Genomic DNA, 24,739 nt, shown 5'->3' on the forward strand with positions numbered 1-24,739 from the left:
GCTCATTTTTTCGAACATTTGTATTACCAATGGCAATTCCAGGGTCACTATTCACTAGCTGCTGTATCTCAGCGCCGTTGTTGAGTATCCTCCAGACAGGGTCCTCTTGGGCAGTGCCTACAGGGTCCAAAGCAATTGTAACATACTTCGTGAAGTCTGTCGTCCAGATAAGGCTGTTGTTAGGACAGTTGTCGTAGATATTTAACACAGTGTCGTTGTCGTTGTCGTTCCAGCAAGCATCGCCAAAGCTCCTATCTGGCAGTCAATACACATTTGTATACATATGCTTTGTAGATTTTCTTTTCAGTATAAATTAAGGATTTATAGAAAAAGAAAAATTCTTTTAAACGTTTATAGTTTCAGTAGTAAAGAAAGAATATTTCAATTTTACAACTACCTTGTAGATACAGTTACAATTGCTAACATAAAGAAAAGATAAGAAATTACTGATATATGAAGATAGAAAAACTTTCTTCTCAGTTTGCTCTTACTACTCCAGAGACATCAGCTTAATTAATCGTTTAATAATTTACTTTGATTAAATAGTGAATTCTGTAGATTGATTAATGTGACTTACGAAGAGTACGTCGTTGATCAGGATTATGCACAAGAGGGCAATTATCCAGGTGATTTAATACTCCATCGTTATCCATGTCGTCATCGCACTCGTCTCCTTTGTAATCGTGATCGATATCATTTTGTCCAGGGTTCGCTATATCAGGACAGTTATCTCTGTCATCTTGGATACCATCGCTGTCTCTGTCGAAATCGTTATCACAGACATTGCCCACTCCATCTCCATCTAGATCCGCCTGATCGGGATTAGCGTAATAAAGACAGTTATCGCAAACATCTCCGACCCCATCACGATCATAATCTTTCTGATCTGGGTTCTTCTTCTTAGGACAGTTGTCTTGGTAATTCAAGATACCTAGAAGGTAAAATAAATATCAAACACAACTGTACTTTCATCTATTTATGAAGAGATTGAAAGATAGGTCTGTATCACTCGATAAATGATTACCATCATTGTCCATGTCGTTGTCACAGGCATCACCGATGCCATCACCATCTGTGTCCTCTTGTTTAGGGTTTCTGACTAATGGACAGTTATCACAGACATCTCCAATCGTGTCTGGACCATCTTGATCCGAGTCTTCTTGACTTGGATTCGAAGTTAGGGGACAGTTGTCTGTGGGATCTAGAATGCCATCGTCGTCATCGTCCAAATCACAGGCATCACCTATGCCATCCTTATCTGCGTCTTCTTGGCCACTGTTAGGGATCAGTGGACAATTGTCCTTGCGACAGTTTCGACTCTGACATTGAAGATCTTGATCGGGGAGACCATCGCTGTCGCTGTCAGGTCCACAAATGACTCCGTTTCCAGCCCATCCAACGCGACACTAAAAATGTAGGAAATATTCTTTTTTATTAGGTGTTCCATAAGTCCCTTTCGTAATTTGCTTTCGTCGTTTTTAGATTACTGAAAAAATAAAAAGAACAGGAATTCACTGTGCTTTATTGAGCTTCAAATAAATTATCACCTTGCATGAATATTGGTCCATGTCCAAGCACAGACAATCAGCATTTATGTCGCAAATTGTCACCCTATCTGGACAAACAGTGTGTGTCGGACGACAGCCGAAGGTTTGGTTTCCTGTGAAGCCTGATCTGCAACCACCACATCTGTAGGAACCCTGAAAAAGGAGAATGTAATACAGTTTAGTTTATTAAAATTTGTAATAAGGTTTTCCAAGTGAAGTAGATACAGTAGCTTCTCGTTGTAAGCTCGTTGCTACTTTCGCTATGGATACTATTCAAAGATCAGAAGATGGTCTCTGGAAATAATACAGATCTGATTGATTTCAGGGTCCATCTTCTGAGCTCTGAACAATACTTTGTACTTTGTTCAGACTGTACTTTGTACTTTGAATCGTTATCTTCACCTAGTTCGAGGAAACACTGTAATACTATATCTTCAATAGCTAGTTAGTTACTTACCTCAGTGTTAATGCATTCCATGTATCGATCGCAACCCCCATTGTTGTGTTCACACTCATTGATGTCTCTGCAAACTTGTTTATTAATTCTAGCAACCTCTATACCAACTCCCTCGATTATACTGCCAGTATATCCTGATGGGCAGGATTCACATCTGTATCCAGGTCGAAGGTTAATACACCGTACTCCAGGGAAACAAGGCTTAGCTAGTTCACACTCGTTTATATCGATGCATGTGGAACCATTGCCTGCATAGCCATTAGGACAAGGACCACATCTAAAACATAATTTCGTGAGAGCAAGGACGTACAGAATTCATAGGGAAATTAAATTCAAAAACCTAGAAAGAGGGCTGGAGACTTTTAAGATTCGAATAGTGAAATTTCTCTTCTTTATACAAGAGGAAGTTGTAGAAGAGGATTCTTGAAGGAAAGTCCAGGTTCTGTATTCAATTCTTGTATGAAGGATGCTAAATTTTGTGGTGTTTAAGGAATTGAACAATTTATCCTTTCTTAATCCAGACTTTAGACTTCATTCCCAGTTCATAAGTATCATGAAGTATCAAAAACTAGGGTCTTTGGTGGTATTTTTAAGGAAGTACCATTAATTGTTCAGAAAAATGGAAATGCTTTTATCTGACACCAAGGAAAGAAGCTTCAAAACTTTACACTTCATCCTTATACATTCAATATCGAATAGATCAGGTAGCGTCTAACAATGAATTATCTTTTGTAGATATTTTCTGCTATAATTCTTATAGTATACGAAGAGATGCAAGCAAATGATTGTACCTGTAACCATCAGAGAGATTCTGGCAACGTACTCCGTGAAAGCACGGGTTACTCGCGCAATTAATGACCACTTTCGAGCAATGATATCCATCACCGGTGTAACCAGCCGGGCATGAGCCACATTTTGGGCCGTGTGGTGTGTCACGACAGCTAGCCCCTGGGTAGCAAGGTGATTTGTAATCGCAACTAGGAGGTGGTGTCGGCGGCACTAGAAATGTGGAATTATCTAGTGTCAGGTGCAGTCAGGAATAGTGCTATTTCCAAAAAGGCTGGCCTGCGTAAAGCTTTCTTAGCGAAGAAGACAAAACGGAAGGCGCACCCGATGGAACCTGCTTTAGAAAAATGATTCTACGACTTTCAGTAGGCGCTTAATTTGTAATTCGTTGCAGCTTCGCTAGTTGCTTCTTAGGGTTCGAAAATTAGTCTCCTCTTCTGCAAGGGAGGAAAATTGTGGGGACGATCTGTTCTCCTTTTTGGGCGTAGCACGCAGATAAGAAAATTCTCTTTGTCGCTTGAGTAACCCAGAGCGCCCCCTCCAAAGAGTATGCTTTTTTGTCGATTATGATAAAGACGAGTCACAACATCCTTACATTTTGAGGCAAACATACATTTATTGAAGCAATAAATCAGACCATATTTGTACATCCATGTGGATGGTTACCTACATTCACGTTTCGTTTGCAGCGAGCTAGGCGTGAATCTGTTGTAAAGCTAGTGTAGAGGTATAGAACATTGAAAGCAATACGAGAAAATTTAAGAAAAAGAAGATAGAGAGCTCTGTTTCGGCGATTAATTGTTCTTTTCTTAGTTTCAATACAGCAGAACTTCACTCACCGGGGGGCATACGACAGGCCACGCAATTTTCTATTAGATGACGAAGGTGTTGTGTTCCCACTCTCTGAAATTACAAACATTTTTGTAGATAAACCATCGATAATTGTATGAACAGATTGTTGGCTTTCATAACTTGGTATCATGCATAGTTCTCATTATTGAGACTTTTAAAAGAAATTTCCTAATGTCTTTCACAAACACAGCTAGTTTCATTAGAAGTTCGAATGAATAATATTGATATTAGCACTATTTAATTGTAGAGACACTATTGTTAGAGGTTCCCACGTGACGACCTCAATATTTTTACTAATTTCTAATCAAATCAGCTTCTTCAAACAGTATCATTACTCACATTCAATTCTACTTCTCTCCACATCTGTTTGACAGCATTGATCAACTCGTTCAGTGTTTTCACTATTTGAGAGTCGGTAAGACAGGCTACAAACCAGAAATTCTCGATCAATTTACTTATAATAATCCCAAGTGAAGTTTATAGAAGCTTAAGAAATATGAAATTACCCCTTTCATCTAAAGATTGGATCCCTATGTCCCCCCTTCTGGGCAGTCTTTTATAATTATCAGTCGACTGACTTAATAAATCGGATTCTCTTAATTCTGACCCCGCCCACTGGTGCAAGCTCGGCAGATCCGATGGATTCACATCGAGGTCACCAGTCGAATAACGTTTGTCACGATTATCTTCGGTAAAAAGTTCGTCTTGGCCATTCGATTGAGCCAATTTAACTGAATGGTGACCGTGACCTAATCGACGAGATTGTTCAGGTTCGTTATTGTATTGGTCAGAGTTCTCGAATGTATTAGAATCATCGACGGCATGATTTTTTAATCCATTCGATCGAGCAATGTGCTTCTGAAAATCTCTCGTGTCTGAATTGTCTGACTTCCTGTTCGAATGGCTGTCCTCAAAGAAAAGGTCGTCGAACTTGGTACTAGATTGGTCTTTATGCGATTCTTGAGAGTTTCTCTCCAGCGAAAGATTCCATAGAGAGTCCATTTCGGCCAGACTGCTGGGGCAGTCCTCTTCTTCTCTCATCACGTCGATGATGGATGATGAGGAGTATACCTTCACTTGGCTTCTTCTTGACCTGAACTGAAGACGTAATACTTTGAGATTTTATGATAGTAGATAGCTCATAGTAGAAGAGCTCATAACAAATAGGTAATTTGTCTTCCTTGTCAATTTTTATTTTGTCTAGGAGAGCAAAAAATACTGTAGAGTAGAGAAGAAATACTCCTCTCTGACCACTAGAATGTGTTCTCATTAAAAAACGCGAAAAATTTTATGGACCCTTTTATAGGACCCGACTATAATCTCTTCAATTACTCAGTTTAATTTTAATCGTCGTAAATTATTAATGCCTTAAGACTCATCGAAGTACCGATTAATGCAAACAGATGACGACTGTTAATTGTGGTCCTGGAAGAGACTGAAACGAAAGAGTACGACTGATTTTCCAATCACGATATATTTCTGCCGTCGATTATACCAGTTGCTGCTGGCTGATTGAAAGGCAAACAGCCTTGGTCTGGCCGACCATATTTGGAACGCATCATCCTACGAACTCTAACGTCATCGGGGCCCCGTAACGCAACCGTGAAACTGTTCCGAAGGTCGTGGAAAAAAAAAGTAAAAGTTGGTTATTTTCAGTTATCTCTCTGCTCATCGCGCATCGATACAAACAGAAAGAAATTCCTTCTTTTTTTAGATCAAATTTGCTCCAATTTGCATTTATTTTCGCCAATATTAATTTTTTAATATTTATTTTTTTATTTTTTTATTTTTTCCAAGTATATCTATCAGAATTTTATTATTTTCAACTTGTACGACTTTTTAAATATTTGTATGCATACTACAGTCGATTTATCAAGTCTGCATCTAATTATAGAGTCAACTTCTTCGTCAGGATTCATGTTTTAGTTTTTTAGAACACTAAAATCAAGGTGTACAATTTTTGATAGTCTTTGTTGAAAGTCAGAGACTGGATTTAAGAAATGGAGAAAAAATTAGTTTATTATTGTAGGAGAATTTCTGTGTTCGCGGAGGAGCACGCGAGGCTGGGAATGAGTGAATGAGTCCACAAAAAGTATCACTGGGTTGAGCGGATCTAATTTAATTACGTGATTACTCGGCCTATATTATGTTTTGTTGAAAGCACTCACCACTTCTACAGAAGAATCGTCGTTCTCCGCAACCTCGCGGAAAGTTCTTTTCAATGGCATCGCGCCTTGATAAACGCAGTCGATATAGACCTCGATCTTGGCATCAGGCTGAACCTGGTGAACCAGGAAAATTATGTTTCGCAGCGGTGAATCTACATTCAGCGTGTCCACGTTGATGTGTTCTGTAGGTCGTTGACCATTATCGTCGAGGTTCTCGAGGATCACTGAAAGAAATCATGTCTATCACTTTTCCTTAAGAAGTAATTACACTGATGAATTATTTACTATGTTCTTTTCAACGAATGCTATGTCTTGGTGTAGAAAAAAATTAGAGAAAAAACTCGATGGGAAGAGAGGTCGATTATAAGTAGATTATGTAAACTAGTTGACATGATCAGACCTTTTTCTTTTACTGTCTTTTATTGACTTATTTCGATAAGAGAACATTGAAACGCTAGAAAAGGGGTCCTAAGAGTTCCAGTGCTTCGAAAGATCTATACTCGATTTGAATATTGCACTTGGTGAGTTGTGTCACCTCGTTTAAGACGTTTGTCGATCATCAGCATCGTTTTCGTTCGATATTTTCCGTATCTCACAGCTAGGAGAGTTTCAACTGCGCTGTCTGATGTCCTCTTCTTCAGTTTTAAATTTGAGAACGCGATCACGAAGTCGTCGTTGCGCCATGCTTCTTTAAGATTCGTTGTCAGTTCTGCGAAAAATAAATTTGAAGAAACTATATAAAACATACGTTTTTCTATTAAAAAAATTTGATTTATCTGTTTGATTCTTATTAGTATTTTGTATTGAGCACTAAAAATATTGTGTAAGTTAAGAATCTGAAGTGAAGATGCTGCAGTAGTTATAGTTATAGTCAGTCATCGATTTGTCAACCGCGTCTGACCATATACGAACCGTTTCCCTTACTACTTAACTTACAGGGTGTCTCATAATTAGGATAGATACAAATCACGCAAATACATAATAACTATTCCATTTCAAGTATGTTTCTTAATGAATCTATGTTTACAGATTTTGTGAAACTATATCGTTTCGAGTAAATTGAATTTTTTTTTATAATCACTGAACATTTTGAGGAATTTTACAATTAGAATTTTAACGATACAAAAGAGGATTTATTTTTACATTTTTTAGAAGTCAAAATAGCAATCTTGTGCAAAATGATTCTGAAAACAATTTATCGTTCGAAGTCTGCTGTTTACTGGGTTTCTTGTCAGCATGTATAGGGACTGGTTTGCAATACCGTAAGCACGTTATGGGAATGCGATGCAGGTGCACTGACACCATACAGTTTACGTAACTTTTAACACTGTATTAGTTCAAATGATAGTTAAAGGGTAGTGCAGTGAATACTGATCATTGCTCTACATAAATATTGAAGATTTCATACATTACTAATTTACTAAACTTAAAAAGAAGTTTCCAGCTATTCTTAACTATTTTCGCAAACTTTTTTCTTTCGAACAAATTAAGAGAAACGAAGACCACTGTCTTCAGTTATTTAGTCTTACCTTTATCCTGCGTAACACTGGAATAGGCAACGCAAGCGAAAAGAAGCACCCCGATGACCAGCGTCGCGAGGCGCATCTTCGAACTGCTTGTTCTTCTTTCAATTAATTTATTTCGGTTCGATTAATTCTGGCGATTCCCACGAGTTAATTTTCAGTAGGTTTGGTTTGCGTACCGCTATCGTTCTCCTCTGAAATAATTTTGAAGGAGCGAGCACCGATCATGTACGAATAAATAGATCACCGCACGTTGGCGTTCACCGACTGAGACGAGGAAAAGCCTACAGACGACTTTATACATCACCCACGGAAAATTCCGAGTACAGAGTCGTCGTCCATGGCACATAGAAGATAACGAAAGGAATCGACAGGCAGGGGATAATTATTTTTGTTGGACTACTCTTGTTTTCATTTATTCAGTCAGCCTACATCTATTGTGCTGCCTTGCAATTTATTCATGAAAAAGTTGATCAAAATTGCAGCATTGGAGACGTTACAGAGCAACTTTAATCGTTGCACTATATGCACTTATAATATTTTTCAAAGTTTTCATACGTTTCTATGTCTTTATTTATTTCTGTTTACAGATTTTGGAACTTTTTATCAATTACGTTATTGCAATTAGTTTCTTAAATAACTTACTTATTTAATGATAATTTCCTGGTGCAAAAATAGAGAAAGCAAAATGATATGTTGTGAATTTTTTTCCTAGTTTACTGTGATAGCGAACATGTTAAGTAACTTTTACAGCTATTAGAGAATATTTCATTATCCTTTTTAACTAGTTTCTCTTTACTTATTGATTAAAAGAATAAAGAAATTGGAAGAAAATCAGACTGTTCTGCTGTTTGATGAATATAATTTGATTTGAATTTAAATTTAAAATGAGCGGGTGAATCAAGAGGGCGTAACGTGACGCAAAAAATCTCAATAAATAATAAATACGGATTATGAATTAGAAATGATCTGTGTAAAAACAAATACGAGTTCATTCGCAAAAATAAATACATCGGATGAAACTTTTACCCAATTGTTAAATACATGTTTACCCTGCATCGATAAGATTAAAAAGTAAGCTTTCAGAAATTGCACGCCCACAAATTTCATAAATGATGATTCACATGATCTGGCCTCTATAAATATTATACAGTTTCTGAGAATAATACTGATACTTTTATTTCAATTGATATTGACATTGACATTTTCAAGAAAACAGTTTTTTTAAGATATATTTTTTTGAATTTACAAAAAATGCATAAACCAAAGAAAATTTGATCTAATTAATGAAGTAGTTTTCTTATTTCGTGGTAGAAATTGTAAGATCCTTATTCTAACAGGAAAAAATAAAATTAATTTCTAAATTTGAAAAAAAATTACTACTTTTTATAAGTGTTTAATGATTATACAGAATTTAAAGACATTCGAATTTGTACCTGGTTAAAAAATTAAATCGTTCGATTTACTCAAAAAAGCAGTAATTATCGGTTTAAACTTGAGCTTAGCCGGTAAGATAGAAAACTTTGGAATTTATAGAACATTATCTGCTAATATTCACGAAATACATTATAATAAACTTATATTTATAACAGAATAGCAATTTTATACAACAAATAAATATTAATTGTCAAAATAGTTTAAGAATATATTTATAAAAAAGAATCAATAGGTTATTTTCATTAAGAACTCTATACTTTCGGTTTTCGTTCTGAATAAAGATAAAAATGATGATTTTTTAGTAATATTATTGTTACAATATCTGTACATATGCACATATGCATATTAAAATTAACATTTAACAACGATTTATCACATTTCAAATTTCAAATAAATATAGAGAAGATCAGGGTTCATGTTAGCCAATAGACGATTGTGGTCAATTCCTCTAGTGGCGACAGTGCCAACATTAAAATAAAAATAGTCGCAACAAGAGTAATTATACGACAAACTTCATCATCAACTTGCCATACTGTCAACGAAACGTCGAAAATGTGGGAAAAGTGTACGGATGGTGGCAAAATCTTGTCGCATTTATTATAATCATTAAAATATGTAATCATGTGGCCAGTTAAATATGAGACGATGACTCGTGACGAATGCAGAAAATGTTTACGATGCTTGGGTAAGGTTATGTTTCGAATAATTGTTTTCTCGCTTCGGTAATATTCGACTTTTTACAGCCCACGAAATAATTCTATACGTCGAAAACACATATTTCAAATTTTAAAATATGCATTAGGTACGCTAATATGCGAGATTTGCGTGATTGCAATATAGAAAATGGAAACCCGAAGGACTGCATTCGATTATCATTATTTGTGAACATAATTAATATTTATCAATATTGTATGAAAATGTATCTCTTTTATTATTAAATCTAACTAGAATACCTTAAATGGCTTTTTTATTTTTAATGGTATTTTTGTATCACGTATTATATATCTTCATTTAAAATAGCTCGTTTCGTATAGTATTTCATTTCTCAGACATTTTTGCGAACGTTCGATAATGATTAGATATGGAAAATAGTTAAGAAACATTAGTTAGAATATAGGATGGGAATCGTTTTATAAAGCTTTATTAAAGTATAAAGAATAAATTAAAAATTTCATATATTTTAGGAAATGAATATCTTAATCTTTCTTATATAATTATATTTTTATTTATTATTAATATCAAAAAATAGTATTTGAGATAAGAATACTGATATTATTGTACCTACATAGTTACATATTTAACTATATTTATATTATGATTTCTTGAATTACACTTTTACAAAGAAATATTTCAAACTGTTATAAATTATTTTCATTCCTTATATTGTTCATACAATCAACATAGTGCTTGTTTAATATAGAATTAGATGCTTATGGAAGTATGGTGTCTGTCTTGCGTGCTCAAGGACCTTTCACAAGTGAGAAACAAAAATTATTACAAGAACTAGCTAAGGTTTTACACATTTCTAATGAAAGGCATCGTGCTGAAGTAAGAAGAGCTGTTAATGATGAAAAGTTGACAACAATAGCTGAACAGTAGGTATTTTTTTGTCAAATATATTTTTAATTTAAAGAACAAATGCATTTAAATTGAGTTAATCTATTTTTATTGACTATTAATAAACTATTGTAATATAGATTAAATGGTCCAAACACTGGCACAGATTGGACTATTGAAGGTCGTCGTGCTATCCCACTTTTGCCAAGATTGAAGGCAAGATCTGCTTTTACAACATTAGCGAATAGCTTGTCTCTTGCAACGGCAGCAGCAAACAAAAGGAATCTTCCTGTTCACGAAAGAATGGAAGATACAAAAGGTTTTAAGGAAAACTATTATCTACTTTGGTAAATGTGTGGTTTTAGTCTATGTAAAGTAGTATACAGCTGTAGAACTGTAAGTTAAGCGAGCACAGTGGTTAAGCTTACCCATAGACATTATTTAGAGAAACAAAATATTTATTACTTTTCTATCTGTTTCAATAGATATTAGAAGCGAATCTCCAGTGAAGATAAATGTACAAGAAAAATTACTTAGCAATAATGAACTCTCACCCAGTGAAGAGAAGGTTATCAATGAACATGTTCCAAACGAGGTAATTTATAAATTTATGAATTTTTTTCACTTGTTTCATTACTCTGTTCCATGGGAAATGTTGTAGGTCATTGAAACGTGTACAAACAACGATACAAGTAATCAAAGCAATAATTCTGACATCAGTGAAAAAAGTACTGTTTGTGAAAAGCGTAAACCTTCTTCTCCACTTCCAATAACGCTTCCAAATAAGGTAATTGAAATAAATAAGAATCATTGAACTTTCGTTTGGTAATACAAAAAATATAATCTTGTGTAGGTTTTGGTAGTGTCTTCAAACTCGCTAGGAACGCTAAATCATAGTACTACTGAAAAAGGATCTCTTGAAAATACTATACATTTATCAAGGGTCACCACGAATTCGTTACCATCTCAAAGTGTTACGATAATACCACTTAACGTTAATTGCGACGAAAACGTTACAGGTTGCTATATCTTTCCTAATCTTAATGCATTTATAATATATATTTAAAAAAAGATATTAAAATAATTATATTAAATATAGATTCTAAAGAATCAGACATACAAGAAAATACTAGTAATCATTCAGTAATATCACCTGGTAATTTTGTAAATGCTATGATTCCTGTGAGTACAAGTATGACAAAAACAAAGGGAAAAATAATTACGACCCAAAATAAACTTAATCCGAAAATTGGACCAACAATTTTGGTGTCCAGTAATGTATCGCCAGTAACAACCAGTAACTTACAAACCGACATGCAAGACACATCGGTACAAGGTATAAAAAAATACAATATAGCTTGTCTAGTATAGTTCTCTCTACATTTTTGCTAATTAAACTAATATTTCAGGTTCTAAAACTTCATCTACATCTCCTGCTGTAGAAAATACCTCAAATTCGGAGAATTCAAATTCTGTTACTAATAATACAAAGCGTATTGTACCAGTTATACATTCTAATATTAAACCTTCTATAACGAAGGCCATTACTTCAAGTAAATGTTAAATACTTAGTAAAATTAAATCGACAGTTAATTAAATACAAAACATTACGAACCTAAATTATTTTTTCATCGTTTTCAGGTAATTCACATAGGGTAATGACTGTTAGTCCTGGAACAACAGTAACAAATGGGCCAGGACCACCTTCAGCTGTGCAAACAACATTAACTTGCAAAAAGTTGCCTACAACGCTCAACAATCAAAGCACTGCCAAAATGGTACAATTTTAAATCAAAAAATTTTAATATGAAGATAAAAAATTTGAAAATGAAGATTTAAAAATTTGAAGCCTATTGTAAAGACGTCATTCGCAATGTTTCAGGGTGTTACATTAAATTCTAATAAAACTGTAAATATATCTAATCCTAATACGAAGCTAGGATCTAAAACGAATGTAATTGTTATTCAAAAGGGTCAAACGAAGGGTGTGACTCTTTCCCATGCAGGCAAGGTAGATAAATCTTTCAATCGCTCGTATAATAGTTACTGTTATCTCTTTTGAATGCAAATGCAGGTATTTTTATTCATTTTAGGAAGTATTAGGAAAAGTAATAATGGGTGGGAAAAATTTGTGTGTTACAAGCCAACATAATGCTTCTATTAATGTTCTACCACGCCATATTACATTAAATAATGGAGATCAAGCTGTGACTGTGTTAACAACAACAAATTCATCTCATACAGAGTCTGTAACATCCAATATAAAGGTAATAATTGTTTGTCTGTATTTAATTCGCTATAATTACTAAATAGCAGATAGTAATCTATTTCAACATATTTTGTCAGTGAATAAGTAATCTTTTGTTTGTAGTCTGGTAATACTATTATGTTCAATCTTCGACAAGACATTTTGGAGAAAAACAAAGCTCTGTCCCATCTCCTCGAATCTTCTAATGTTCTTGCCTCAGAATCTAAGACTGTGATACAAAATACGAATACCCGTCTTTCGAAGGAACCAAGTAATAGTGATTCACATGTACAGGATAAAGAGATACTTGTAAAAACCGATGCTGTAATTACGTCTGTTAACGATGAGAAACACAGGTCAGTTTAAAAAGAAAATCATGCAGAATGACGTTATAAAGTTGTTACATTAAGAAGTGTATGTAATACTGACAACTAATCTTATGTAATTACTTTGAAAATCTGTTTTGTAAATTGTTCATTGTAAATTAGTAACGTGTTTTATGTACAAGATATTTCGAAAATTGAAATATATCCAAGGAACGTGAGTTTCTTGCATTAGAATTAAAGTTGTTTGTAAATTGAAATATTTCTTTCACCGGTAGTACAAAAGTAAACTAAGAAGTACTTTTTTTACTGAGGAAATTTTTTATTTTTTAAATGTCCCGCATTTTCCGAAACATCTTGTATATATTTTTATTGCCAGTTACTACCGATGAATTTCTGAAAAGAACGAATACGAACTTTTTCTTCAAGGAATTCTATAAATCATGCAAAATTTTCAACAAATAAAGAAACACTCTTGAACTACTCTGTAAGTACGTACAGCGTATTTGAATTTAACGAAATCCTATATAACAATTATTATAATTGCTTGTTATCAACACAAAGTGTCATTTATATTTTTGTATAATCTAAATGATTTATATAACATATTGTACTGTTTAAATTTCGATGGTTACACTTTTCTGTACCTTATTTCATAGATATTTTTTTATAAATTTTTCTATATTTTTATTTTATGGAAATAAGAGTAGACTAACAATGAATATATTTATAATCAAAATTAAGTTATTCGTTTAAAAAAATCTTTAATACTCATTATTAATGAAAAATTATATTACAACGGTTGATAATTAGAATACTTCACAACAGAATCTTTAAACATACTAATTTCAACATTAAAAGACTGCCTATATTTTATGACAAACAATACTGTATAAGCCTACATATTTAATCTTGAATAGATTTTAGTGCATTCAGGAAAACAAATGATTTTCTCCTTTGTTTAATTAAGGAAATATCACACAATAACTTCATTAGAAAATTATATCACAGTATGACTAATTTACATCTAGTATGTGTCAAATTTGTATTCATAAGTCAACAGTTCATAGAACAAATGCAATACTATTAGCAGTATCACGAATTTTATAACAAATATAACTGCATACAGGAATATGATATGATTGACCATTTCATGTTTGTGCAGCATCGTTATTGTAAAACGATAATGTAAAAAGATGGTGGTTTGAGCATTGTACAGATATTAATAAGTTATATTTTTTGAAGAAGGTAGACTATGGAAAAAAATTTATTCAAGCTTAATATACTTTTTATAAAATATATTGTGCAGTACTACAAGAATATACATTTTATGTGATTGTAAAAACTCATGATGCATTTTCTGTATTGTTATATTTAAAGTATGCAACAGAATTTTATACAGCGTTTACAGCGTAACTGTAGAAATTTTTGTTTCTACAATATTAATATTTGCTCATACCAGTGAAATCCTGCAAATATGTATATAAAAAGTAATTAAGGGATTTTGAAAGCTTAAAGGAAGAACAAGGAACATTTATATGCATAAGCATTGGCAATTGTTTCTTGTAAATGTTTAGATAGTTGTACTTATTTTACTTGATTAGATTTTTATGTTAATCGCGTGTACATAAGCGGAAAACTTAAAGTAGTTAATAAACATGTGCATATACGTATACTTCGAAACGAAGAGAACCATTTTGTGTTTTCAAAGGAGAATGCATATGTTTAAGGAGAGAATGATTGTCTTCTAAACAATAAACTGCCCATACGAACCGCTCAAAAGGTAGCTGTAAATTAATAGTCGTATTTCTTTATGTACATTTATAAGTCAGTTATCCCATTGTCAATCATTTAATATACATGATACAAAACGTTCGAAATTAAAACATTTCACGATAAAACACTTTTTCTCTGTTACTAATCAAATTTTCAATGGGATGGTTGGTGCATGAAACAAAAAAATTACATCTATCAAACATAAATTGTTCTTGTTTTCATTATTTGTAAACTATTTGATATAGTTAAATTTATTAATTAAAAGAATATTATAGTATTAACATTATATTCTATTGTCATTCACATGTACGTAATTACTGCCAATTTTTATAAAAACTATATTTTGATACTTTTTTCATCTTTCCAATTTTTTTAGGTATTCTCTGTATGTAAATGAAAAGAAGACACTGCGATTATAAGAGACCTTTATTATTATTATCGAATGTGATAGTATAGTATATTTAAAATATTAATACGGACGAGGAGGTGGACCGCCTCGCATCATGCCAGGAGGTGGACCTCTCATTCCTGGTGGTCCCATTGGTGGACCTCCACGTCCCATGGGTGGCATTCCAGGTGGCATACCTGCGTTTAAACGAAAAACTCTTAGTTTTCTCATAAGTATTAATGTAAAATAAAAATTCAGTTTTTGGAGTAACTGCATCCTTATGAAAGTGAAAGGCAGAGCAGTACGAAAACCTATAACTTACCCATCATTCCTGGTGGTGGGCCCATCATTCCTGGTGGAGGACCTCCAACTGGCATACGTGGGGGACCTCCAGGATGCATCTGTGGTGGTGCAGAGACTTGACCCCTGCTTCCTGGCGTCATTATTTGCTGTGATGGACCGCCAACTCCTCTTACTGGCCCTTGCAACCCAGCAGGTACACCAGTAACATTCGCAGGCATGCCACGACCTGCAGCACGACCCATACCAGGGCCTGGCGCAGCTCCTGGTATAGGTACTCTAGGTAATCCTTCTTCTGGGGGTGGAGGTCCTTCTACAGTTAAAGCAACAATGTTCTCTCCCCTTAACAATACGAAGCCCAGTACACGCTTATCTTCTCTTTCTGGTTGCTTAGTATTTTTAGGCTTAATTTTACGGAATTCTTCACAATCACCAAGTATAAGATTCATATGTTTGTCGAAAGCTTTAAATGTGCCTATAAATGTTCTGGAGTCTTGCAAAATAATTCGGACTCTGTAATTAATATGCTGAAGCATCTTATTGTTTTTGCCGATCGTCTGCAAAAAAATTAGTGTTTATTAAATTTCGTTTTAATTTATAACAGATTTGAATATTGGAAGAATTATACAATGATCAAGTGTGTTATTTAATTTGTTTAATGTATGATATGAATAAGGTTATGTTAACACTATATTCCAAACATAATACGAAATATTTATATATTATTAGTTTCCATTTACCATTGTGACTGCTTTTTTTAGTAGATCAACACTAAGAATGAATACTTATTTGCTAATTGTTTATTGAGGAATCACAAGCATTAAAATAAATGTTTGCTGCCTATGTTTTAATAACATAACCTCTTTTTACAAAAACATGGCGCCGGTATATCACTGTCGCTCAGTGTCGCTGCATGACGCGCTTGGGTACCCCCACCAAAATTCTTGACCGCAGATCAGTCGTTGATCAGTTGGATGACAGATAGCAATGGTGGTAGACGTTGTGAACAGAGCATTACAACTCACAAGATCTATTTCTATGTGAAATCTTTGGCATGATCAGCATAGCAACGCGACATCCTGATCTATAAGGTATTAGTTTACTTATGGTTATAATTTTTATTCAAAGAATTCGAATCATACTAATGTTCACATTATATATTTTAATTAAAAAGTAAATACATTTCTGAAAGCAGTTCTGTTGTTTAAATATAAAATATTAATGTTTACGTTATTCTTTATCTCATTCATACTTTGATTCGTAAAATTTTACTTCTTTTAAAGTTCTTTTTATGCTCATAAATTGTATATTGAAATATTCTTGAATCTTCAAAGAAATTGAAATAATATTACGGTTTAAGTTTATGATGCTTTATAATAATCTTCCATCTTAATGTTATAGGTGATAAATCGGAAGTTACGATATTTTCAGTTAGTGTTTTAGATTCGTTTACAAATGATTCTTGTTCTTGTCTGTATTGTAATTTACTACTCGTTTCAGATTTAACTTTTGCACCTTCATGTTCATGCTGTTCTGTGATTAAGTGATTCATGTTAATAGTTTTTTCTAAATCTGGTAAATTACAAAACATGTTTTCAATAGGCTGGGCAATATGTACTTCTTTATTCTTATTATTAGCGTCGTTAATATCGTACGATTCACTTAAACGCGTATTTTGCATGTGGTTCAGATTATAAACTTTCTGATCGTTTTCCAGCTTAATGTCAGAAGTCCTTAAACATTTTTTTTCTAGAAGTAAAAGGAACATTGTTATTAAGTCTCTTGCAAGTAGTTAATATACTACTAATTTTAAATACTAACCTTTCATTATCAAATTAGGATCTAGAACATCAATTGTAGGTATCATAAATGTTTGTTGCACATGCATACCATCACCTTTGCTTAAAGACTTCATACTCTGATTAGCTTCTATATCTTTAGATAACATATCCTTATTCTTTGGTATATTTAAAGGATCCTTGGGTGGTCTTTCAGAGATTTTTAAATCTGGATGTAAACTGCTCATAGCATTCATTAGTTCTATAATTCCAGCTTTATAATCAGAAGATGTTAAATTTGTCTTGTTTATCTCATTTAATAGAGACATGTTTGCATCAAGAAATAATTTACTAGTAATTCCTGTAGGCTTTGTGTTTTGATTCAGTTTATCAGAATAATACAATGATTGGGTTTCTGAAATATTAGAGGGTATAGTTTTTGTTTCTGATAAAATTTGTGGTTTCAAAGAATCAGTTTGATAATTATTGGTCTCTGAAATATTTTCTGGCACTTTAAAAAAGACAAAAGGTACCCTTTTTACAACAAGTTTTTCAACTATGTAATCATAGTCTTTATGTTCAGAATTATCAAAGCTTGCTTTAAGTTGCTCTTTTTTATTAAATTTAAGACAACGAAAAAGTGAACCAAAACATTTTCCTCTAGAACTAGAAGTAGAAGTGGCTCTTGATACATCAGAAGCTGTAACTTCATGTAAAGTGGCAGAACTTTGTAATTTATCGCTCATTTTCGTGAAGTATTTGAATATTTTATTCTTTGTGATTTATGTTGTAAGACAAATTGCACAGATCAAAATAAAAGTGACATGATCACGAAATTTGTTTGAAACGTGCATGCTCTAGAAAATTTTTAAGACTGTACAAATTTATCGTTCTAAGTTTGCAATTACAAAAACCGTTATAATTTCTAATTCAAAAAATTCTTAATAATAATTATCTTGTTTCAAAAATTTGAAACGACAAACATATCGCTACATTTGAAATTAATCCGTGATAGATGGCGTCCTTATCGTTGGAAATTTATATGTCACAGCTTCTATATAGTATATGTTACACATACACACATAATCGAACGTATAGTTGCGTTTTGTTTATCTTCTTATGTTTTATCATTACAAAGTTATTAGGCAAATTAGTTGGAAGAATTTCTGAAGCAGGATATGGCAGCGGTAAAAGTAAACCCATCAACGTCTCCTTCTGTCGAATTAAGTTCATATCGCGATCAACATTTTAAGGTTAGTTGTTTGGTATAACCTCAAAATATTTCGTACATTCAAAATTGTAATAATTTAATAGAAATAGAATTCTTTTTTCTGAAATATAGTTTTCTTGTTTTCCATCATTTCGCACTATAAAGTTTCTTTTATAACTATTTTTTTTTACAGGGTTCAAGAGCTGAACAAGATAGACTTTTAAGGAATTCTACAACTTTATACGTCGGAAATCTATCTTTTTACACCACAGAAGAACAAATATACGAATTGTTTTCAAAATGTGGCGATATTAGAAGAATTATAATGGGTTTAGATAAATATAAAAAGACTCCTTGTGGATTTTGTTTTGTTGAGTACTATCAGAGGTCTGACGCAGAGAATTGTATGAGATATATTAATGGAACACGTCTGGATGACAGAATAATTAGGACAGATTGGGATGCTGGTTTCATTGAAGGCAGGCAATATGGAAGAGGAAAAACTGGAGGACAAGTAAATGATGTTCAGTGCAATGATATTTTAATAAATATTCTGCTGGATATAATACAATCTTTATTTTCTAGGTAAGAGATGAATACAGATCAGACTTTGACAGTGGGAGAGGCGGTTATGGCAAAATAATACAACAAAAGGTGACACCCATTTCTGATGGAGGCTTTGGACGTTGAAAGTGTGAGCCAATGGACAATATTTATTGATCTACTTTGTATGTATAAAATAATTATAATAGTATTGACCTGAATGCCCTTTGTAATAAGTACTAAGGTATTTAGACTGATAGTTGCAGGGTGAGTTGGTTAAAAATATAATTACAAATGTTATTTTTGATGATACAAAAAATGATCACAATTTTATCATGAAAAAGTGATGAAGATATTTGAAAATTTAGTTTTATTTTACATAATCTGTACACTATAAAATATATAATACCAATCAATTGTAAAGGAATAACTGAATATTAATTAAATTATTAAGCAAATAACGTTAATGAAACAAATTTGCTTTTATTAATTTAAACTGTAAAATACGTATAAAATGAGATTTTCTTATTTAATTATATAAATATAGTATTAGCAATTTTTTTATTATTTGCTTAATAAAAGATTCTAAAATACTGTAATCTTTGGAATAATATATTTTCCCTAAATATTAAAATTTTTACACGTCAGTACCTTATATTATTAAACATAAATATTGCTTTATAATTATCAGCATGTACAGCAAAACTTATTTGATGGCTTTTTTAGTACAGCTCGAATTGCTTCAGAAAAAACCTCTTCTAAATTCTCACGTTCCAGTGCAGAACATTCAACATATTTAAAGGCCTTTACTTTCTTTTTCATCTTCTTGCAGTCTTTTTGTGGAATTGTGTCTATGTTTTCTGCACTTCTAAGATCCCCTTTCGTACCTACAAACAAAATTAGTAAATAATAATACAGTTCAAACTTTTCGTTCCAAACAAATTAATACCAGAAATACTTGCCAACAAGAACTATAGGTGTATTAGGACAATGATACTTAATCTCTGGATGCCATTTATTTATTACATTTTCATAAGAACTTCTAGAATTTACTGAAAAGCAGATCAAGAAGCAATCAGTCTGAAAATAAAATTCAAGTTTGACTATGAACTCCAAATAAAATTATCAGTGGTAAATGCCTGAAAAAGTTTCTCTTACATTTGGGTAGGATAAAGGTCTGATCCGTTCATAATCTTCTTGACCAGCTGTGTCCCACAAAGTCATCTCATATTCTTGTCCATCTACATAAATGGTCCCTGCATAGTTATCGAAACTAAAACAGATCAGAAATATATTCGCGAATATTCAATTGAAAATAATGCTTTATGATATATTTAAGGGACAATTTTTTATTTGCAGTTAGATGTTTCAAATATCTTACTATTTGTTTGATTTAAAAATACATTTCATGGCACTCCACAATTACTTACACTGTAGGTACGTATTCTAAGGGGAATTCATTTTTTGTGTATGTAATTAGCATGCATGTTTTGCCAACAGTGCCATCGCCGATTGTTGTAATTTTGATTGGCCTGAGCCGGGAGGTTGCCTTTTTTTCTGAAGAATAAAACATTTTCATTATTCAGGTCCAATAAATTTGATTTCTTTTTAAAGAAAAAATATAAGTATTAAGTTCGATAAATTTAAAAATAGAAATATGGCGAAACCTGTGATCTCTTTACGTTATTGACTTTAATAAAATAAAATTAGCAGAGAAAATCAGTCCTTGAATTTCAATTATTGATATTAATAATTGATAATGTCTTGTGTTTTTACCGATCGCAAGTAATTTCATTTTCTCATTTCATTCGATCAGTAATTTTTCTAATTTATTCCTGTAACTTCTATAAGCTTTCATTTAGACCTAGTTTCTTCTTTGATGCTTACCTTGATTGTTATTGCACATTGCGTATAAGAATAAGACTCCAGTGCCCACAAGTCTAGGTCAAACACCCAGCTTCCCGTATGATTCGACGTTGCTTCGTTATCAAAATAGCAATGCTAGTTATCTATTCGTTATCCGGCCCATTCCATTATCAACTACATTATTCGGCTGTAGAAACATAAAAAGGATTGATAACGTTGCAGTAGTTCATATCAACCAGTTTTAAGTAAGGATCGATTCATTGAATACACAAAAGGGTTTGATCTTTAACAATTGTTTTATTTAAATTCAATTTGAAGAAATGATGAGAAAGTTTCATTTGCTATATTAGAAAGAAAATTATTTCAGCTTATCAGGTGTAAATTATCGCTGACAGGAATATGATAAAATTCACATCAGTTACGAGAACGATAATTCTTCGATTTAATTTGATAAACATTTAAAGAGACATTACTTAAACAATCTTCATATTGTTAAGGATTTTGGTTTCACGAGTCATTTCGTATTATTTTAATGCAATAGTAACATTCATTTCTATATTTCAGTACGTTATTATAATAATTTAATATTGAACATTTCTTGGATGTAAACTATTATTATTCATATCAATGTAACTAATTGGAGGGTATAGCGGCTGCAGAGAAATTTCACGCTTGATTCACTGCACCGCAACGATGGGTAATTATTCAATTAAAACGACAGAATTATGTTTCCTAATTTGTGGAACGACTCGACCCTATAAAACTGAGATCATCATACTTTTCTGTAAATTACTTTAGTAGATTCTTCAGAGAAATGTGTTTATCTTCGAAAGAAATTACAGAAATTTTGTAAATAAATAAACAATTTGTTCTCGAGTCATAATCGAACTATGGATATGTACGCAAATTGCTATTTTCACAAACACAATAATTAGAAAAATAATATTTAATTAAAGACTTGTTTTACTTTTCAGATACTGTAACAAGCGTCTTTAATTAAATTCTAATTCTTTCATATTTTTATTTTTATTTTCGATTTGTGTTGTGTTCGTTTTGCACATTAAAATTTCCCATAAATACATAAAGATTCGCTGGCTATTCATGATATAAGAAAGGTGTCACTAAATGATACGTGAAATATAAGAAAAGGTGGGTAGTACGCGTAGGTAGATCGAGAGTGTGCCTTCAACACTAAACGCATCAAATAATTCTAACCACGCCCTTCCTTCCGCATTCCACTTTTCTTTCTGTCGTTTTGAAAACTGAGCTGATTAAGCTTCCTGCAATTATCAATTTACATCGTACGTTCTATCATCTTTCATCGCTTACATTCAGTTAGAGTAACGCAGACTCGAATTATTTAGTGTACCATGAAAAAGAAAGCAATGTATTTAATACAAATTAAATAAATTACTATACACACTCCTACTGTTTTATTTATATATATTTAAAGGAACTAATATTTTTCATGCTAATAGAAAGTTCAGTAACAAAAATTTCATAATACAATTTTCAATATCGTAATCTTGTTCTCACTTTTTTGTTAACAGAATATGTAGCAATAATATTCAGTAAACGAACAGTGAAATTCATCGTGGAATGTAATTTTTTTTCTGTTCACTGTATTCACTTAGCGACTTGTAATTATGTTTACCTCCCTGACTGTCCCTCTCTCTCTCTCTGTCTCGATCAACGAAGCGAGACTTTTATGTAAATAGGCTAGAGATACACACCGATAAAGTAGCGATGACATAATCTAGCTGTTCGTGAACCTGCATGTTCATGTTAGACCTTTACAAGAGCGTAATTAAAAAACGCGGAGTGTCTCACGCGAGCCGATCATTTAGCAACATCCATTGCGTAAACAATGCGTTTCAGTGATTATATACCTTTTACATAAAAGTAGATTTTTATCGTATAATGGTATTAGAAAGGGAGGGTTGCTTTTCTCATACGTTAGTTTCAAAAATTTTGAACCATTAAAAAAGTGACAAATTTCAACTTCTCGTAACTTGTAAATTCCCGTTTAAAATTTCTGTGAAAACAAATTATTCTAAAAAAAAAGATTCTATGAAAAAACTATTAGTAAAATTTCTATGAAGAATTAGTATTTTTAGTAGAATTAATACATTCTTAAAAAATTCTTTCATAAAGTCCTTTAAAAGTATATCAAATTACCAAGTATTGTACTATTCGTATTTTTAACCAGAATAAGGTAATGGTTCGCGGTCTCTTATCAATTCCTCATCCTGTTCCACGTTCAGGAAAATTCCGATTAAAAACAACTTAAAACTTTATGACAGCCTGAAGAAAGTGTATATACCCTAATTATATGCACATTAGATAACAGTAACCGTGTCTAATTTTCGTTTCTGCAGAAATCGACAGTAAAAGATACGATTTCATAAGTGTTAACAAGTACGACAGGAATAGATATTTCATACTGATACAGACTGATAAGATCATTAACGTACGATTACATTTTCTACTCTGCGTGTACATTCGAGAAAACTTCGCGATTTTCAAATCACAGGTTTGAAAAGTTTCTTCCTCATACATATTTCATATGACGAAGTTTGAGATACCTTGACAATATAAGTACACAATAGGCTTAGAATAATGATCACTTGATTATACTAACTATAATCTTGAACTATATTAATTTATTAATTTAAAAATACAATTTCTCTGTCCCTAAATGAAAGTAAACTACATTCTTCTAATTCAGCCCAGTAATTTTACTCAAAGTAACTATAACTTTATCCACATTGCCCGCTTTGAAAGCCAATTCTCATGACAGTAAATTAACTCTTTCGTGGCCGAGTGATTTTTCTGAGCATCTCTCATTTTTCTCCTTTTTCGTTAACTAGGTTTCCAACGTCGTTCTACGTGCGATAACAGAAAAAACTAAGTGGGACACACATGTCCCACTAGCCACAAAAAGGATTAGAGCAAAGTCGAAGAGAGGGTGAAACTAAAAATTAACATAAAAAAAGCGCGCTACGATTTGGGCCCACCCAAAGTCGTTCGAGCTGTCGTAATCTTCGTGAACAATGTATGTTGGAACAGGTATAAGAAAAGTGTTGTTCAGTCAAGTGACTCACCGCGGATCGCCGTGCATGTTTACTCGAAAGAGAATATAATCAGTTGGCACTGTGACACATGGTTTTATGCGATGTCTTTGAACAGAACGGTTTCGACTCGATCACTCGCCACTCGAACCGATTGAAATTCTTTCAAATCCCGACGAGCGTAACGGGAAACCTGCATTGGACGCAGGTCGCGCAACGGCGGCTACTTGACGACTACGAAACACCGCGGACACGTTCAAACGTTCACCGAAACATCAATTACGCTACGCGCATACGCTAGGAAATGGCAGCAAACGTCGCCTTTTCAATTTGAATCTCTTAGGTAATCCATCTTGATCGATTGAATCGATATGCGACGAAACAGAGAAATGAAATGTTAATTTTCTGCTCCATTTGTCACTAAATTGATCTTTCATCTTGGATTCCTGAAAAAAATAATTGGAAAACACTCTTATCGTAAATTCAACACTTTTGTGGCTATTTTTTTCGTGTTATCGTATTCGAAATGTCTTTGGAAGCCTAGTTAACAGGGAAATAAATAGGACTTCATTTCAAAAAATATATCAGTGACCTTGGAATCTCCTTTTTTCCCCAAAAAATGATCTTGAGAAAAATTCTTTTCCATGATTATACACACTCTTTCAAATAATGTAGCTTTGTCCTGAGAATTTTTTTCATCAAACCACAGATAACGTGGATGTTTAGGTGTTTCCATTTAAGTGCTCCACCCTGTATAATTCCATTATTTTGTAAACCATAGCACGATCTAGAAAATACTGTTTCGAATTCGGTCTTATTATAGCAGCAAGAGAAAGTATAAGAAAGAGACATTGAAACGTACATCGAAGCGTGTCGAGGAGGATCAATCGTTTACGATTTATGGTATAC

At 32.9% G+C, this 24,739-nt stretch overlaps 6 protein-coding genes across 6 annotated transcripts in view; 2 read left to right on the plus strand and 4 right to left on the minus strand.

Annotated features, from left to right (window-relative positions):
* Window positions 1–7,589, minus strand: part of Tsp (Thrombospondin) — an 11,572-nt gene extending 3,983 nt beyond the window's left edge. Inside the window, exons 1-12 of the mRNA XM_076389472.1 lie at window positions 7,340–7,589; window positions 6,346–6,519; window positions 5,811–6,034; window positions 4,149–4,740; window positions 3,982–4,067; window positions 3,630–3,693; window positions 2,796–3,003; window positions 2,005–2,281; window positions 1,548–1,700; window positions 1,025–1,406; window positions 578–931; window positions 28–255 (exon numbers count right to left, since the gene is read on the minus strand). Coding sequence (XP_076245587.1) covers window positions 28–255; window positions 578–931; window positions 1,025–1,406; window positions 1,548–1,700; window positions 2,005–2,281; window positions 2,796–3,003; window positions 3,630–3,693; window positions 3,982–4,067; window positions 4,149–4,740; window positions 5,811–6,034; window positions 6,346–6,519; window positions 7,340–7,415 — 2,818 coding nt within the window. The 5' untranslated portion in view covers window positions 7,416–7,589. The remainder of the gene's footprint in view (window positions 1–27; window positions 256–577; window positions 932–1,024; window positions 1,407–1,547; window positions 1,701–2,004; window positions 2,282–2,795; window positions 3,004–3,629; window positions 3,694–3,981; window positions 4,068–4,148; window positions 4,741–5,810; window positions 6,035–6,345; window positions 6,520–7,339) is intronic.
* Window positions 7,590–9,181: 1,592 nt separating this feature from the next.
* On the plus strand, window positions 9,182–13,519 carry LOC143185631 (uncharacterized). The gene is made up of 12 exons (XM_076388801.1): window positions 9,182–9,455; window positions 10,191–10,365; window positions 10,468–10,646; window positions 10,813–10,922; window positions 10,989–11,114; window positions 11,181–11,346; window positions 11,427–11,663; window positions 11,737–11,880; window positions 11,969–12,105; window positions 12,210–12,338; window positions 12,421–12,594; window positions 12,699–13,519. Exons 1-12 carry the CDS (start codon window positions 9,392–9,394, stop codon window positions 12,939–12,941), a joined length of 1,884 nt encoding a protein of 627 aa, XP_076244916.1. The 5' UTR covers window positions 9,182–9,391; the 3' UTR covers window positions 12,942–13,519.
* Window positions 13,520–15,082: 1,563 nt separating this feature from the next.
* Window positions 15,083–16,284, minus strand: Smb (small ribonucleoprotein particle protein SmB). The gene is made up of 3 exons (XM_076389480.1): window positions 16,103–16,284; window positions 15,385–15,919; window positions 15,083–15,259 (listed from the first exon to the last, which is right to left on the minus strand). The coding sequence occupies exons 1-3, from the start codon at window positions 16,103–16,105 to the stop codon at window positions 15,144–15,146; spliced, it is 654 nt and encodes a 217-aa protein (XP_076245595.1). The 5' UTR covers window positions 16,106–16,284; the 3' UTR covers window positions 15,083–15,143.
* Window positions 16,285–16,710: 426 nt separating this feature from the next.
* Window positions 16,711–17,886, minus strand: LOC143186266 (uncharacterized). The gene is made up of 2 exons (XM_076389837.1): window positions 17,184–17,886; window positions 16,711–17,111 (listed from the first exon to the last, which is right to left on the minus strand). The coding sequence occupies exons 1-2, from the start codon at window positions 17,884–17,886 to the stop codon at window positions 16,711–16,713; spliced, it is 1,104 nt and encodes a 367-aa protein (XP_076245952.1).
* An 80-nt stretch (window positions 17,887–17,966) lies between these two features.
* Cbp20 (cap binding protein 20) lies at window positions 17,967–19,461 on the plus strand. The gene is made up of 3 exons (XM_076389078.1): window positions 17,967–18,393; window positions 18,544–18,864; window positions 18,936–19,461. The coding sequence occupies exons 1-3, from the start codon at window positions 18,319–18,321 to the stop codon at window positions 19,038–19,040; spliced, it is 501 nt and encodes a 166-aa protein (XP_076245193.1). The 5' UTR covers window positions 17,967–18,318; the 3' UTR covers window positions 19,041–19,461.
* Window positions 19,462–19,484: 23 nt separating this feature from the next.
* Window positions 19,485–24,102, minus strand: LOC143185814 (ras-like GTP-binding protein RhoL). The gene is made up of 6 exons (XM_076389077.1): window positions 23,864–24,102; window positions 20,781–20,946; window positions 20,324–20,450; window positions 20,052–20,166; window positions 19,856–19,973; window positions 19,485–19,780 (listed from the first exon to the last, which is right to left on the minus strand). The coding sequence occupies exons 2-6, from the start codon at window positions 20,797–20,799 to the stop codon at window positions 19,581–19,583; spliced, it is 579 nt and encodes a 192-aa protein (XP_076245192.1). The 5' UTR covers window positions 20,800–20,946; window positions 23,864–24,102; the 3' UTR covers window positions 19,485–19,580.
* Between the last annotated feature and the right edge of the window lie 637 nt (window positions 24,103–24,739).

Source organism: Calliopsis andreniformis, chromosome 12 (genome assembly GCF_051401765.1).
Source record: "Calliopsis andreniformis isolate RMS-2024a chromosome 12, iyCalAndr_principal, whole genome shotgun sequence".
Taxonomy (NCBI): Eukaryota; Metazoa; Arthropoda; class Insecta; order Hymenoptera; family Andrenidae; genus Calliopsis; species Calliopsis andreniformis.

Coding starts and splice junctions, on each gene's coding strand:
- Smb (XM_076389480.1), bottom strand. Junction 15,260..15,384: donor CCCACCACCAGGAATGATGG/GTAAGTTATAGG, acceptor GTTTAAACGCAG/GTATGCCACCTGGAATGCCA.
- LOC143186266 (XM_076389837.1), bottom strand. CDS start 17,886: ATGAGCGATAAATTACAAAGTTCTGCCACTTTACATGAAGTTACAGCT. Junction 17,112..17,183: donor TCCTAATTTGATAATGAAAG/GTTAGTATTTAA, acceptor TTTTACTTCTAG/AAAAAAAATGTTTAAGGACT.
- Cbp20 (XM_076389078.1), top strand. CDS start 18,319: ATGGCAGCGGTAAAAGTAAACCCATCAACGTCTCCTTCTGTCGAATTA. Junction 18,394..18,543: donor ATCGCGATCAACATTTTAAG/GTTAGTTGTTTG, acceptor TTTTTTTTACAG/GGTTCAAGAGCTGAACAAGA. Junction 18,865..18,935: donor GAGGAAAAACTGGAGGACAA/GTAAATGATGTT, acceptor TTTATTTTCTAG/GTAAGAGATGAATACAGATC.
- LOC143185631 (XM_076388801.1), top strand. CDS start 9,392: ATGTGGCCAGTTAAATATGAGACGATGACTCGTGACGAATGCAGAAAA. Junction 12,339..12,420: donor CTCTTTCCCATGCAGGCAAG/GTAGATAAATCT, acceptor TATTCATTTTAG/GAAGTATTAGGAAAAGTAAT. Junction 12,595..12,698: donor CTGTAACATCCAATATAAAG/GTAATAATTGTT, acceptor TTTTGTTTGTAG/TCTGGTAATACTATTATGTT.
- LOC143185814 (XM_076389077.1), bottom strand. Junction 20,167..20,323: donor TTAGAATACGTACCTACAGT/GTAAGTAATTGT, acceptor GATCTGTTTTAG/TTTCGATAACTATGCAGGGA. Junction 19,781..19,855: donor TACACCTATAGTTCTTGTTG/GCAAGTATTTCT, acceptor TTTTGTTTGTAG/GTACGAAAGGGGATCTTAGA.